The sequence below is a fragment of the Polypterus senegalus genome, chromosome 12 (genome assembly GCF_016835505.1).
Source record: "Polypterus senegalus isolate Bchr_013 chromosome 12, ASM1683550v1, whole genome shotgun sequence".
Classification (NCBI taxonomy): domain Eukaryota; kingdom Metazoa; phylum Chordata; class Cladistia; order Polypteriformes; family Polypteridae; genus Polypterus; species Polypterus senegalus.
Genome location: NC_053165.1, coordinates 96,262,828 through 96,276,112, shown reverse-complemented (window position 1 = coordinate 96,276,112; position 13,285 = coordinate 96,262,828). Strand labels below are relative to the sequence as shown.

At 38.4% G+C, this 13,285-nt stretch overlaps 1 protein-coding gene across 3 annotated transcripts in view; it reads right to left on the bottom strand.

Moving 5' to 3' along the window:
* Positions 1-13,285, bottom strand: part of LOC120541399 (cytosolic carboxypeptidase 4) — a 917,845-nt gene that overhangs the window by 513,436 nt on the left and 391,124 nt on the right. For all 3 annotated transcript variants that reach the window (XM_039772988.1, XM_039772990.1, XM_039772989.1), the window contains one exon: positions 11,270-11,386. In XM_039772988.1, the coding sequence (XP_039628922.1) occupies positions 11,270-11,386 (117 nt within the window). The remainder of the gene's footprint in view (positions 1-11,269; positions 11,387-13,285) is intronic.

The window sequence follows — 13,285 nt, the reverse complement described above, 5'->3', positions numbered from 1 at the left end:
TAACACTCCATACAGAGGACAAGCAATTAAGAGCAATAATTGACTTCTGATTGTGACTATAGTTGAAAAGAAGCCCAACACACCTTGTGGTTACCCCGGCATGGGGCTAAGACCACTTATCAAATAACAAGCATCTCAGGTGGCTGTGGTGATGATGTAGTGTATCTCACATTGAATAGACAGCATACATTTAAATGTCGGCCTTTACTAAAACATTTTTATAGGAAGCAATACATGTTATTGCCAGAACTTTGGCACCAGTATTTCTGTGATTCCCAATATAGTAAGTGACCCTAAATAAAGAAAAAGGCAATTATTAAATACAGTAAATAATCACATGAAAAAGTGCAGCAATATACTGTATGTGAGTCATTAAATTGTGGAAAAAAGCATATTTATATTTAGTTAATCTAATTATTATGAAATACAATTTAATCCTCTTGTTTTACTTCAGCAACGCCGTTTTGTTAAATTAAATTTTTGCAGTATTTATTCTAAAATGGCCTTATTTTTAGCAAATGTTTGTATTTAAGAATGGGACTGTAATGGCAGCACTATTTATTTCAGAGTGCCTCTTTTCATGACCTGACAGACTGACCCAAACTGACAAAGTGTTTTGGAGAGCAATCCAAGTTTCACAGAACAATGCTGACATTAGCAAGGATAATTCAAAAGCATTTTTAAAACTCCAGGATTTTACACTCAGGTACTGATTCTATGGCCTCTAAATCTTCAAAATGTTAAAGGTTTATTATCTGCAGTGGTTAAAGATTGAGTCTTGAGTGAGTGAAAGTCTGTTTGCACAAAGTCTGTTAAGGAAACTGTTAATTGGATACAGAAGAGTACAACACTGTATAATAATTCATAAATATATTATTTATTTCTTTTTGATTAATAGCTTTTGAGTTGGAAGCAGTATTAATTTTGCTCTGCAGCTACTGTGTTCTCAGTTGTGACTTATGTAACAATTGTTCAATGGTCTTCTGCAGTTCAAACTGTCCTTGCAGAGGTGTGTATTTTAAAGTTTAGAGGTTACAAAGCAAAAGCAATTTAAATGTTAATTTCAAAATTGAGCAGTAATAAAAATAATACACATGTAACAAACACCTCCAAACTAAACAAGTCACCAACGCTGCCTGGTTTTTACCATTTTGGATGAAGGATTTGCATCCTCACCTCACAAACTTTCTAAAGCTCTGAAAGTTGGTTTCATTAGACAGCATTCTCTGGAGCAGCGATTGAACAATTTCTACCCTTAGTTACAATGACACCGTTTTTGGAGCATTGATACCTCCCCGTTGACGTTAGCTAAGACAGATATTATTTGAATGCCAAGCATAACGTCTACAGTTTGAAACCATTTCTTAACATCTCCTTTGGATTAGTAGAGTTCATATTTTTACTTTTTATCCTGTTTCTAATTGCACTCCCATGAACCCTCCTAACCCCCTGTTCAATGTTATTTCCCATATGTAATCACACTTGTTTTTCCCTTCCCAGGGTGGAGTTGGTGGGGGAGTCAGGTTTGAAGTTTGCACAATTAGAAACATACTGCATGGCCTTGTGTCGGAGTTGGGCGGAGTGATTTATATAACGAACAAGACACTACCTGAAACTGTTGGCTTTTTCTTTTTCTCATATGCTCAGAACAGAGCGATGCAAGTGGCATGATACAGTGACATTCAATCACGCTGGGGAAGGTCTTTGTGTGAAAGTTTGTGTACACTAAGAAACATTACCTGTAAGTTGAAACTGAAAACGCAGGAAAATAACAAAGAAAATGTGCAGCAGACAACCTCCGGGTATGGCAATTGAACTGTAAAACTGTAAAACCACGATGCTTCAAAGTCGATCCAAGCAGTATTTACAAATCAAGCATATCCTCAAGTCCTTCATTTTTACTGCTGATTATGCACAGCTGAGACATGTAGTACAAATGACCAATCATGGACAAGGAGACATTATTAGCATGCTCTGAACCTCAGCCAGCCAATGGTAATGGGCCCTTCGTTGCATGTGACGTGATTTAGGGAGGATATTTGATACAAGAAGATTAACTCAGCTATAAACAGTAAACGTGTGCAAGTTGCATATTTTAATAATGAAAGAGGGCAGACAACAAGGAAGCTTATGATTTATTTGAAAGAAGACATCATTGGGTATGTAAAAATGCCATTATTGCTTTTAATAGACTTATGGGCTTACTGCAACATACAATATCTGAAATATAGTGGTATCCTGTCGGCTAGACACCTTGTGCATAAGTGGACTAACTGTTAGGTTTTACTTGAAAGTATAACAGTAAATGTTAATATCATTAACTTAAAATTACTAAAGTGGTAAGGTCAAGGCACGATGTATTTTGATCTAATAACACTAGATCTTGAAGTTGATTGCCCAGTCTGTTGTTTTACAGAATCTCTCCATCCATCCATTATCCAACCCGCTATATCCTAACTACAGGGTCACGAGGGTCTGCTGGAGCCAATCCCAGCCAACACAGGGTGCAAGGCAGGAAACAAACCCCGGGCAGGGCGCCAGCCCACCGCAGGGCACACACACACACACACACACCAAGCACACACTAGGGACAATTTACGATTGCCAATGCACCTAACCTGCATGTCTTTAAACTGTGGGAGGAAAAATTAAAAACAATTTAATTTTTTTAAATAATAATCAAATGTTTACAAAAATGGTAACTGACATTTCTAATTTATTTCTTACCAGATTAGTTGTCTTCCAAAATAAAATGAGGGTGTTATTTCTTTGTTCATCTAATATATTCAATAAATTGCAGAGTACGCCATATAGGGGGCAATGTTATATTGTTTAATACTCACATTTACAGTACAGGCTGGTTAACCTGCAGTATTATTTTCCATTTGAAGTCTTCTTTTTATATCATTAAAATCACTCTTATTGAGGACTTTAAGAAATGATTTGTCTCTTAGGATGTTTTTCGCAATGAAAAGCAAATGTAACTCTGATGTTCACCTTGAAGATGCTATATTTAAAGCTGGCAATGCAGGGCTACATTTGAACACAGACTAGTGAATTATGAGGTAAAATTTTTCTCTTATTTGTACGTCATTGGTTAATCTCCATTTCCTGTTTGATAGAGAGTCCATTCAGCCATCCATTTTATACACCTCCTTATCAAATTCAGGATTGCAGGGGCCACAAGGTTAGCTCTAGGCAGGGAAACAACCCTAGACCGGGGTGCCCAATGCGTCAATCCCGATTGACCGGTAGATCGCCAAGGTAGTGCAGGTAGATCGCATTGCATTCAAAAAAAATTTTTTTTAAACGTTAGTCTATTATATATCCTCCCTATGGTATTTGCCACTTAATTGACATACAGGGTGGCCAGTCTGAGATCTCCTTTCTTCTAACACACTGGTCATACCGCACGCACGATCAAATGCACAAGCTACTGCAAAACTCCGGCTGTGATCTAGTTAGCCTTCCAATTTACATCGACTAAAGAAGGGATTTAAAAAAATTGTTTGGGGAGGGTATGGGCTGGATGTGGTATTGGAAGAGGATTTTTTTCTCAAAATATCACAATCGAAGTGCGTTTGTCTGATCTGTCAATCTATCATTGCTATTCCAAAGAAGGAAAATTTGGAAAGGCACTTTCGAACTGTTCATAAAAACTACGAAACTGACTTCCTTACAAAAAAGTGATCTGAGAAAGACAAAGGAGAGATCGCAGTTAATCGGACAGCCGTCATTTTTCACTTGGCTGAATTCAAAAGTTCCTTGACTGCATTATTCAGCTCTACTTATTTATGCCAGTCAGCCTTTTCCCACATGACGATTATTAAATCCAAATACTGTAGTGACCATAAATGTATTGAATGATTATTGTGCTGAAAAAGTGTTGACACCCCATGCCCTAGACAAAGTGCCAGTCTGTTCCAAGATGCATTTACACACACACAGGATGGCTCTAACTAACCTAAGATGTCTTTGGCATGTGGAAGAAAAACTAGACTACCCAAAAAAAACACACAAGCTGTGCCAGAGCTGGAATTTGAACCGAGTCTCTGAAGCTGTGAGATACCATTGCTAATGTCACACACGCACGATTAGGGAGCAGCCGATGAAGCACGAAAGAATGAGAGACATGTGTTTAAGACAGAGTATTAATGTCTCTCTCTTTTCTCCAGCAGAAAATAAGAAGAGAATAAACCAACAACACCTTAAAGTCCGCTTCACTACTCACCATCTTGATGCTCATAGATGACCTCACTTCTGTTCCTGGTCTGTCTCCTAATTCCTCCGTCCTTCCCTGCTGTTTCCCTCTAGTCCCTCTCCGATGTTACAACTTCTAGTGACTCCTGATGATGTCTACTCTGCCACTTGTTGTCCACATCATCCTTATCTCCTCAGCCTATTGAACTTCTGGTTTCAGTTTTATATAAACTCATTCCACCTGTTATCTGATGTCTGCTGTTTTGGTTATTGTTTTAAAATCTCAGTATCAGACCTTTGCTGATCTCCTTTGCTTTAGAGATTATACAGGGATGGTTCCCCAAACCTTAACGTGTTCTCTCTCTCTCTTATTTCTCCATTCTAACTATAGTTAACTATTACAGGTACCATACTCAACAACAATAATATCAAGTGTAATAAAAAGGACTAACAACATTCCTTTATTTACAAGAGACTTACTACTGTATATTTTGCCGAATGAAAAGCTCCTGAGCAAAACCAAAACATTAGTAACTTGGAGTTGTACAAATGTACGGTTTCCATGTTCTTTTAAACAACATATTCTGTTTAATAGCATTTATACACAGAACTGTGGAACAGATTAGCTGCAGACTGTAGTGATACGTAAGAACACAAAATAAACTGAATTAAGATCATGCCCTCCAGTGCAAACATTCCTACAGCAGTATATTTTTCATTCACTTAGAATACTCAAAAATGTTAGCAATTCGTCTTATGTGACAATGTGACGTGCATTTCCTCAATGACCATTTTAATCATCTTAAAACACTTCAGAAAAATTGAATAAGGATTGGCAATTTCATCTTTAATTATATATTCTGCATGTTTTAGCTATATTGTGTGAAATGCTTATATTTCATTTGTAAAAAAAGAAAACACAGTCTGAAAATGATTGATTCATTTTTTTTATTATTATTAGCTGATCTCGGTGTGAGCTACAGTAGGTTAAGAGCAGAGAGCCGTCATATTATCATATCCATAACTAACCATCCCCCATGGCTCCACCCGTATAGTAGTGAAACAAGACAAACTTTAAAAATCAATAAACAGTGTGACAGGTAGGGGGCGCTATCGCTCCCTTGAACCCTTGTCCAATATGCCAGACACCAGATAAAAGTCCAAAAGTAGACTTTATTAATTCTGCACAGTGCACCAAGCACCCTCCTCTCCACAATACTCATTAAATCAAACACAATACTCTACAATAAACTCTCCACCACTCCCAGACGCGGTGCTCGCCGTCTGGGAGCTCCCACAATCCTTTTATATTCCCTGACCCAGAAGAGTCCCCAGTCCATGTGATCTCCTATCACTTCCGGGTCATATAAAAAGTCCTTTTCTTCACCCCGGAAGCACGTCATTCCCCTTGTCCATGTGACTCAGACGTACTTTCGGGGCATAGGGTAAATAACCGTCGTTCCTCCCTACAGCATTACCTAGTGGCCGCCTAAAGACTCCAATGTCCATGATGCCCTGCTGGTCTTCGGGGCACCTCCATGCTGCAGGGAGAGCTCCACCTGGTGGCTTGGGGGTATTGGCCGGGATGAATGGCCGGTCATTCACCACAACAGCTAAACGGGGGCAAGGTACACTTCCATCCATCCATCCATTTTCTAACCCGCTGAATCCGAATACAGGGTCACGTGGGTCTACTGGAGCCAATCCCAGCCAACACAGGGCACAAGGCAGGAACCAATCCTGAGCAGGGTGCCAACCCACCACAGGATACACACAAACACACCTACACGCCAAGCACACACTAGGGCCAATTTAGAATCGCCAATCCACTTAACCTGCATGTCTTTGGATTATGGGAGGAAACCGGAGCGCCTGGAGGAAACCCACACAGACACGGAGAGAACATGCAAACTCCACACAGGGAGCAAGGTACACTTCAAAACGCATAAGTACACTGACTCGAATGGAGGCTGTCGTGTGAGTGAGGAGGGCCCCACCCGGCTCCCCACTACTGATGTCACGCTTCCCTCTCCCCTGGGCCAGCAGACTCTCTGCGAACTATGATACTTAGTCACAAAATCAATCAGAATGTTCAAGCAAATTATACAAAAATACCCAATGTAAATCGTTAAGTAGTTCTCTCGTGAAAAGCGGACAGACATACAGACAGACAGACGTTGGATTTTATATAGAGAGAGATGAACTTTGGTATCTGTGAGTTCTATATGAGTATATTATGGTGCAAAATTCTTTGTCAATACTAACATATTGCTTCAGTGTTTCGGCTTGGATAGAAAACATCAGTGTGGAGTTTTTTTTGCCATGATTTTAGACATGTAAGTTTAGTGCTATACGAATAAGTTTACCTTTATGTGGTGTAGTAGCCGACCCGGACACAGACAGGCGGACACGTTCATGTCACCCACAACATGTTTAATCACCATTATTTACAAAGTGCATAAACCCCAAAGTCCCCAAAAGTCCTGGCCAACAATACAATGCCTTCTCTTTCTTCAGGCTGCCTCCTTGCCTCCTCCACAGACCTCGTTCTCTTCCACTCGACTCTAGTCACTGAATGAAGGGAGGTGGCCCCTTTTATAATCACCCGGATGTGCTCCAGGTGCTTCCCAGCAATCTTCCACCGGTACTCCCCAGTACAGCAGAAGCACCGGCTGCATCCCCAGAAGCACTCCGGGTGTCCCTGCTCCTCTTCCAGGTGTGGCAGAAGTGCTGAGGTCCAGGGCTCTACAGGCATTGGGGCGTCCCCTGGCAGTGACCACGGGCCCCTACAGGATTGAGCTTCAAAGCTCTGTACCCTTGGTCCCCATAGGCACCAGGGCGGTCGCCCCCACATGGTCTGGGGGAGGCATAAGCCCTCCTCCGGTCCTCCTGGGTGTCCCGGCCGGGTCACCCCCCCAGCCATCTGCTAAAGTGGATTCATTTAATCTACTTTATAGTTAAATTGTTGCATGCTAAATGTGACATTGAGGTAATTGAATTAGAAGTTGTGGTTAAGTGGCGGCCAGTAAATGATATTAAAATTCCAACCGTAGTGCCAAGTGCACCAAGACATTATTAGCAGAGATTATCTTGGATGTCGGTGACACTTCTGTTTATCAGCAGTCATGATACAGCACAATGATACAGCATCCTAGAGGTACAACAGCGATCATTTTGATAAAGAGAAAGCATCTTTAGCAGTCTCCATCATTTTATTAAAATATGAACAAAAATGGGCTGGAAATGAGAGACACTTGCAAAAAATATTTTTAAGTGGAAATTCTCTGTCAAACCAAATTATTATAAATAAAGTTTAAAAATTTTCATTTTTTAAATATTTCTGTCCACTTCAATATGTACTGCAACAATGACACATGATTGTACAGTTCTGTAAATAGTGGTACATGCTGTATATGCATGACTTGTTCTTAAAAAATGCCTATGTCACGGTTTGGCCAGAACTCTGTCGCTGGCTCCATTTCATTTACTGTGTATCTGTTTATTTTGTTGTTATTTGTGATTTTTTTTGCTTTGTTATCTTCTGTTAATGACTATCTCAGTCTGTTGTATATTGAGCCCAGGGAGACAAACTGCAGTTCTGAGGACCGCTCTTGGCCCTTAGACATTACCTCCAGCTATTGTTGTTTGGTTGCCCTTTTTTGGATTTCTCCCAGCTTTTTGGACAGTATAATTTCTGTTTTTTGAATTTCTAGTTTTTGGCAATTTATCATTTTTGCTGTTTTAAGCATTTGTATTATACATGGCCTACTTTTGAATTGAAACATGGAGGCAACATTTTGTAAACATGTTGTCCGTTTTTTATTATTTGTTTATGGAAACATTTCTTCAATAAAATTTTATCATTAAGAGACTCTGTTCATTTTTTGGTGGTCAGGAGTTTCATGGTTCCTTCTAGGATTTATAGGATTGGCCTTGTTTGGTAAGTAGGTAGGGCATGAGCCTGCTTTAGAGTTTTAATTTGTGGCCTGCCTTGTGCTTCAGAGGCCTTAATTATGTTTTCATGCGCCCGAATATCACAATGGCTCAGTCCAAGTAGTGACTGTCAAGGTTTCTATTGCATATCTGTTAGCAACCTTGACAGTAACTAGGTAGCTCCTTTATGTTCTACTCAGTCTCTAAAATTTTCTAAAATAACATAACAGTAAAGCATACTTACATACACATTCACTGCTCAGCCAGAACATTAGAACCACAAGCCTAATATTGTGTAGGTCCCTCTCATGCAATCAAAACATCTCTGACCTGTTGAGGCATGAACTCCACAAGACCTCTGATGGTGTTCTATGGTATCTGGCACAAAAAACAGATCTTTTAAGTCCTGTAAGTTATGAGTTGTGGATTTCATGGATCAGAGTTGTTTTTCCAATACATCCCTCAGATGTTCGACTGCATTTAAATCTGGGGAACTTGAAAAACCAATTCAACACCTTCATCCCTTTATCATGTTCCTCAGTCCGTTCCTGAACAATTTCTGCAGTGTGGCAGGGCTCATTATATTGCTGAAAGAGGCCACTGCCATCAGGGAATACAACTGTTGTGAAGAGGCATATATGGGCTCTGCAACTATCTTTAGGTAGGTGGTACATGGTCTAAGTAAAATCCACATGAATTCCAACACCAACGTTTCCCAGCAGAACATTGCCCAGAGCATCACACTGTCTTCTTCCCATATCTTACTGCCATCTCTTCCCCAAGTAAACAACGCACATGCACCTGGCAACCCACATCATCTGAAATAAAATGTAATTTATCAGACCAGACCACCTTCTTTTATTGCTCCATGGTCCAGTTCTGATGCTCACATACCCTTGTAGATGTTTTAGGCAAAGGACAGATCAGCACTGGCACTCTGACCAGTCTACTGCTATGCAGCCCCCCATATGTAGCAGGTTGCAAGGGACTGTGTGTTCTGACACCTCTTTCTCATGGTCAGCATTATGTTTTTCAGCAATTTGTGCTACAGTAGCTTTTCTGTAGGACCAGACAAGCTAGCCTTCCCCATGCTCATCAATGAGGCTTGGATGTCCATGACACTGTCGCTGGCTGTCCTTCCTTGGTACTAACTGCTGCATACCAGGAACACCCCACATTACCTGCCATTTTGGAGATGCTCTGTCCCAGATATCTAGCCATCACAATTTGGCCCTTGTCAAAATTGCTAGGTTCTTTATGCTTGCCAATTTTTCCTGCTTCCAACACATCTTTTTCAAAAAACTGACTGTTTGCTTGCTGCCTAATATATCCTGCCCTTTGACAGGTCCCATTGCAATTAGATAATCAGTGTTATTCACTTCATCTGTCCGTGGTTTTAATGTCGTGGCTGATCAGTGTATACTAGGACAGTTTAGAGTAGCAAATGAACCGAACATTCGCAGTATTTGTTTTTTAAATTGTTTGGCTACTATAAATTATACACAACATGACATTCCCAGCCCCACTTAATCCATTTTACGTTTGTTGAGTGACAGAGTCTATGATGGCAACAATGAGCACAAGGCATGAATGGGGGTGCCAGACCACCACATCGCCTCACTCACACACATACCCACACTCTCACAGATGTGATTTATGAGTGACTAATCAATCTAAAATATATATATATATATATATATATATATATACATATATACTGTATATATCTTTGTGATGTGAAACCAAAACTGAAGTAATAAGAGGATGACGTATGGAGAGAGAGAGATAGACAGACAGTGAATGAGTGCAGGAATTTGAACTCAGGACACTGGATCCATGAGAGAGCATCAACTCTGTACACTAAACTCATTAATCTACTGTAGCACAACAAATAAAATATGTCATCAAATAGTCAATACCAAAGGTTGAAAACAAAGGTAAAAAAATATAAAAAAAACAAAACAGCAATCAAGATCAAAACTAGAACTGTATTTTTTGCTCCGAAATTCACTAGTAAACATTTGATCTTTTTACAGAGTCTTTCTAACCAGCTAATCGTTTAACCATCATGAACAACGCATCATCATCTTAGTAGCAATGTGATGATGTCACACACTGAGACACAATGCAAACAACATGGATGCACAAATGGCAGCAGACCCGAAGAAATCAATAGCAAGTTGGCACTACAATGATATCAGAAAGATATTGCAAATAATATATAAATATTAAAATAAATAAATCATCCAACTAAACACTCCAAGGTCAATTCTAAGTTCCCTGTACCTGTAATCTTAGGTAAAGGATTGAATTTGAAACTTCAAGTGTCTGGTAAAATTTGCTGCTAAACTATCAAAATGACAAGCAGAGGCTTATTCTTGAATTATACAAATACGAATTCAGTGATCAAAAGGTTCAATACGTACTAATAAACAGTTAACAAACCTTGGAAATATACTTAATTTGCTTTCTTTCACTCTCCAGTAAACTCATTCTTTCAAAATTGCCTCCCTCCATTATGTTTTGACAAGACCTGGCTGGGGAAATGAAGCCACTTTCAGGCAAGTTTTGCACTGTACCCCTTTGAATGTTAATTGTCCAAGTGCAAAGCTCTGATGCGCAGTTAATGCCTGCAATGCTTCTACATCATACTGGGCATAACTTCAAAAATAAAAGGTAACAGATAAGCAAGTGACGGCAAAAGGTTTCACAGCAAGTAAATAAAAGTGAACAGACTTTGTTTTTTAAATGTGCCACAACATATAAATAGCAGTAACACTGACTTTGAAAATCGAATCTACAATTCACAGCATGTGCTTGACTCAAGCTTTCCAACAAGCCATGCCCCATTGATTGTTTATCTTTCTTTTATTCTCATAAAAAAGGAGTTTTGGACTAAAGAAATGATGACAAAGAAAGTAGCAAGTAGTATGTGTAAAATTTCTGAAGGGGGATCGATCAGAAAAGCAAGGATAGGATAAAATAATGACTAAAAGGCAATAAAAGCAAACCCCAAGGGATAACATCTCTGGGTAGCATTTCTGAGTGCTTCCAAAATTAGAAAAACTAATACAGATAAATACATAAAACAACTAGTGCTATGTTCATTTTTTTTTAATCATTGATACTGCAATACCTTAAAATCAGACTGCAACTCAGGGAAAAACCTTTCATATTGCTTAAGGTCCTGTCTGGTGCGGTCAGGTTCTGGTCTGATGCATAGTTTTCTTAAATCTGTCTCTAAATCTTCATCCTGCAGAAACACATAAGAAAACGAGTATATCAGCAAATGTGTTCATTACATAGATCTATAGCAGCCCCTTTGCAGAATCACACAACAGCTTTCACATACTACACTGAAAATCTGATGTGCCAACAGACTTAATAAGAAGAACGTGTTTAACAAATATTCTTTGCAAGAAGCATTACACATGAGAGTTTCTATTTGTCTTTATAAGTTTAACATACATCATAGAAAAAAAAACAGCTATTGCATACTATATGCCTTCAGTGTTATATTGTTTTAATGAATACATAACTTACATAAATTAACTAGTGTATAGCACTGGTTACAATATATTTTAATATGTTACCTTTATGTATGTAGGTACATCACAGATAATGCAACTTTGTCATCATACATCATACATACATGCTCATCTTTGTAATGGTTTTTGTTTTTTCTTCTTTTCCAGATTTCCATAACAGCAAAAATTAATAATAACAACATACACTTTTGTAATACAGTGGTACCTTGGTATACATCCTTAATCCGTTCCAGATCCTTTGATTTATACCAAACAAGTTTTTCCCATAAGAAATAAAGGGAAAATGATTAATCTGTCCCCATAAAAAAATCCTATTGTTATTAGCATATTATACATTGATGGAGTGTATAAAATAATTTAAACACTGCTTAATACTAAAATACATAAATACAAAAGAATTAGATGAAATAAATGAAAATTTAACCTCAATTTACTTTTTAATAACGTCTTTGTTTTTCACAATCGTAGATACCGTCGTTTTCGGCAAATGGTATGCAGCAGCATGTACCTTACCTCCACTTAGCTAGCGAACGAGAGAACTACTTAATGGATTTAGATCAGGAGTTTTTTATAATTTCTATAATTTGATAATATAACTGTTGAGAAAGTCCTTTGAAGTTTTTGATGACTTTTTCCATATAATGTGGATCTATATTCAGGTTGTCCGGGTCAGTCCGAGTCAGTCCGAGAAATGTAAATAATCCTCATATCTGGCCATAAAACTCTTGTCTTTATTTAAACCATGTTGTAATATGTTACATTTTAGCATCAGTTTAACTTCCCATTCCTTTCTCTCTTGCTTTGTCTTGAAGTTGCCCATAAGCACTGTGACTTTAAAGTCCTTCTCACTGTGTCCATTGCTGGTGAAGTGAACTCCTACAGGAACATACTTATTGCCATACTTAATGTGGAACCTGTATAAATTCATTCTTTGGTGTAGCATTTGTCCAGTTTCTTCAACACAGAGTGCAGTTTTGGCACATTTCATACACACGATTAGGTAGACTAGAAATCGTCAACATACAGTCTGCTGGTGCCAGTGGCCGAGGACCTTGTCTGTGCACCTGCATTACAGGCGTTTGTCAAGCGAGTATTTTCACTTTGTGGCTATCTGTACAATAGATGTCATTGTAACATGAACAGCTCTCTTGAAATGTGTGCTTGTTTAAAGCTTAACAACAATGTGCTTGCATGGACTGGTTTCTTGGGTTCAAACATTTGATCTTGCTGACTGTACTCATAAGGCCACTTAATCTGTTTGGTCATTGATAGTCAAGCTGTGTTTAACGGCATTATGAACTATGTGTGTATTTTATTGAATGAAACATAACTTGCATTGAAATATGTGTAGGCCAGCATTTGTGGTCTTAAAACAGAAAAAAAAAAACTGAAATTGCACTAATATTATGTAAAAAAAAAAGTCAGAACTAAATAAAAAAAAAAACTAAAATTTTAAACACAGAACTAAATAAAAATAAAAATTGTCCACTCCACTGAAAAGTAAAACAAAATAAAAATGAATTGTGTAAAATAAAAACTAAAACTACAATTAAAATCAGAACTGAAATATCACTGCTGAGTACAAACACTTTTTTAAAGTACAT